This window comes from Pteropus vampyrus, unplaced genomic scaffold (genome assembly GCF_000151845.1).
Source record: "Pteropus vampyrus isolate Shadow unplaced genomic scaffold, Pvam_2.0 Scaffold454, whole genome shotgun sequence".
NCBI classification, from domain to species: Eukaryota; Metazoa; Chordata; class Mammalia; order Chiroptera; family Pteropodidae; genus Pteropus; species Pteropus vampyrus.
The window spans coordinates 290,335-292,745 of NW_011889235.1; the positions used below are offsets into that span (position 1 = coordinate 290,335).

At 54.7% G+C, this 2,411-nt stretch overlaps 1 protein-coding gene across 1 annotated transcript in view; it reads left to right on the forward strand.

Moving 5' to 3' along the window:
- DMBT1 (deleted in malignant brain tumors 1) overlaps positions 1 to 2,411 on the forward strand; it is a 49,000-nt gene that overhangs the window by 16,136 nt on the left and 30,453 nt on the right. The window contains 2 exon segments of the mRNA XM_023524260.1: positions 1,210 to 1,533; positions 2,202 to 2,252. Of these exon segments, the coding sequence (XP_023380028.1) occupies positions 1,210 to 1,533; positions 2,202 to 2,252 (375 nt within the window).

The window sequence follows — 2,411 nt, forward strand, 5'->3', positions numbered from 1 at the left end:
GTTGATGGATGTTTGGGTCGTTTCTACTTTTTGGCTATTGTGAGTAGTACTACTGCACATTTTCGTGTATAATTTGTTTTTTCTTTAATAGCTGTTTTTGATTCTTTTGGGTGTATATTTCCGAGCAGAATTGCTGGGTCATATGATAATTCTGTATTGAACTCTTTGTGGAAACAGTGAACGGTTTATCAGAGGGACCACAGCGTGTAGGTTGCCACCAGCAGCGGATGAGGGTTCTGATTTCCCTACATCCTCACCAACACGTGTGATTACGTGCCTTTTCCTCATGCTCATCCTCGCAGGTGTGAGATGGAACCACTCATCGTGGTTCTCATTTGCGTCTCCCTAACGACTGATGACGTTGGGCAGCTTTTCGTGTGCTTGCTGCCCATGCGTGTACGTTATTTGGAGAACAGGGTCCTCATTATATAGATGCCCACTCTGAAGACCAGAGACCCCAGAGCACGGTCAGTGCCCGAGCCCAGCTCACAGGCTCGCGGGGGCGTAATCCTGGAGAGACTGAGAGGTCACTAAGCCTAGTCCATGGGTGTCACTGGCAAATGACCTTCCCCCAACTCTGTCACTTTTCTTGATTTCTGCTGCTCACAGTATGCACAGCTAAGTGTCAGAGACAGTTAACCCTGGTATCGTCATGATATTCAGTGGGTTCGCGGTTTGTAAAGATTCTGGCAAACTTTGGGTTTGATAGTGACTTGAGTAGGGCCTCAGTGGAAACAGAACCTTCAGCATAAGCTTCAGGCCGAGCTGGTTGGGGCTTCTATGTATGGATGAATCAGCTAAAGATGGAGTCTCCACAGCCCCAGTGCTGGGGCTGCCTTGGTGGGGACCAGGAAGCTGTCTCTGCTGGTATACCGCAACCGGTGCCCAGGCTGATCCCAGGAGCCACTGAGATGCAGGCTGGTGGCTTCCCTTCTTGGCGCCTGCATCCCAAGTCCAAGCTCAGGAGATGGATTGCTAGGCATTGTGGGAAACCAATTAGAAAGCACACAACGCTCCGCCCACATCCGAGGGTGCTTTAAAGCAGCCTTGAGGGAAAGAAATGATGGGCAGGCTTCCTTGAGTCCTACTGCTGGGGAACATGAACCTCAACCCAGAAGTGTCATCCCTGTAGGAACTGTGAATCTCACTCAACTCAGGGTCTCTTTATTCAGGACAGAAGAGAGATTGAATTTTCATGTCTTTTTTCAGGACCCACTTCTAGTTTTGCCCTGAGGTTGGTGAATGGAGGTGACCGGTGTCAGGGCCGGGTGGAGGTCCTGTACCAAGGCTCCTGGGGCACTGTGTGTGACGACTTGTGGGACACCAATGACGCCAACGTGGTGTGCAGGCAGCTGGGCTGTGGCTGGGCCAGGTCGGCCCCAGGAAATGCGCGGTTTGGTCAGGGCTCAGGGTCGATTGTCCTGGACGACGTGCGCTGCTCAGGACAGGAGTCCTACCTGTGGAGCTGCCCGCACAGAGGCTGGAACTCACACAACTGTAACCATGGAGAGGATGCCGGCGTCATCTGCTCAGGTGGGCCACCAGGATGGCTTGGTCCCCTTCTGACATAGTAGGACATAGTGACATTGTCCCGAGTTAGGGGCCCTAGGTCCGAGCAGCAGCTCCTTGTGCCAGGAACGAGGCCTAATCTTAGGTCGCACTGAATCTTGTGGGACGGTGGACATTGTAAGCCCTCACCTTCTACTGCCCGGATATCGAACTAGAGGGCCACTGTGCCTACCTCACTGCTTACGAGCCCCTGATACTCTGCACGGTCACGTGGGCACCCTGAGTGAGGAAAATAGTGGCCTGGGGGATGGCTGGCCATAAAAGATTGAAGTCCCCTCAGCACGTGATGGGCTGCAGGCCCCACCACCATGGCCCCTGACGCCTTCCGTCCAAGCTGCAGGGTCTGGGCAAAGGCCTCAGACCTGCCAGGGAGCATGAGGCTCAGCGAGGGAGGTAGAACAGGTTTTCTAGCAGCAACGCGAACGTGCCAGGCGTGGAGGTGAGCGGGGAGCAGGTTGCCGTCCCGCAGGGCCTGCCTCCCAGACGCCCTCGCTGAGCGAGGACTTGAGCACGACACACAGGTCGCGAGCGGCAGGTGCACATGTGGGATCGTCACGGTGTCCGCCAACGTTTTCCTCGAGGACTCTTTCACTGATGCCTAACGCTGGCTTTGTCTCTCGTGCTACTTGCAGAATCCTGGGTCACCACAGCCACACCTGAAACGTCACCACCAGGGACAACAGGTGGGTAATTTGACTCACCTCCCAGGAGCTCTCTCTGCTTATGAGAACAGGCAGGGTTTGAGCGTGTGGGCAGAGGCCTCTGCGGTTGTCCTTCCTTCTCCTAGGCCCTGGGCCAGGGGTCAGAGGGAAGGGTCTTTGAAGACAGGTTGAGCATCGCAC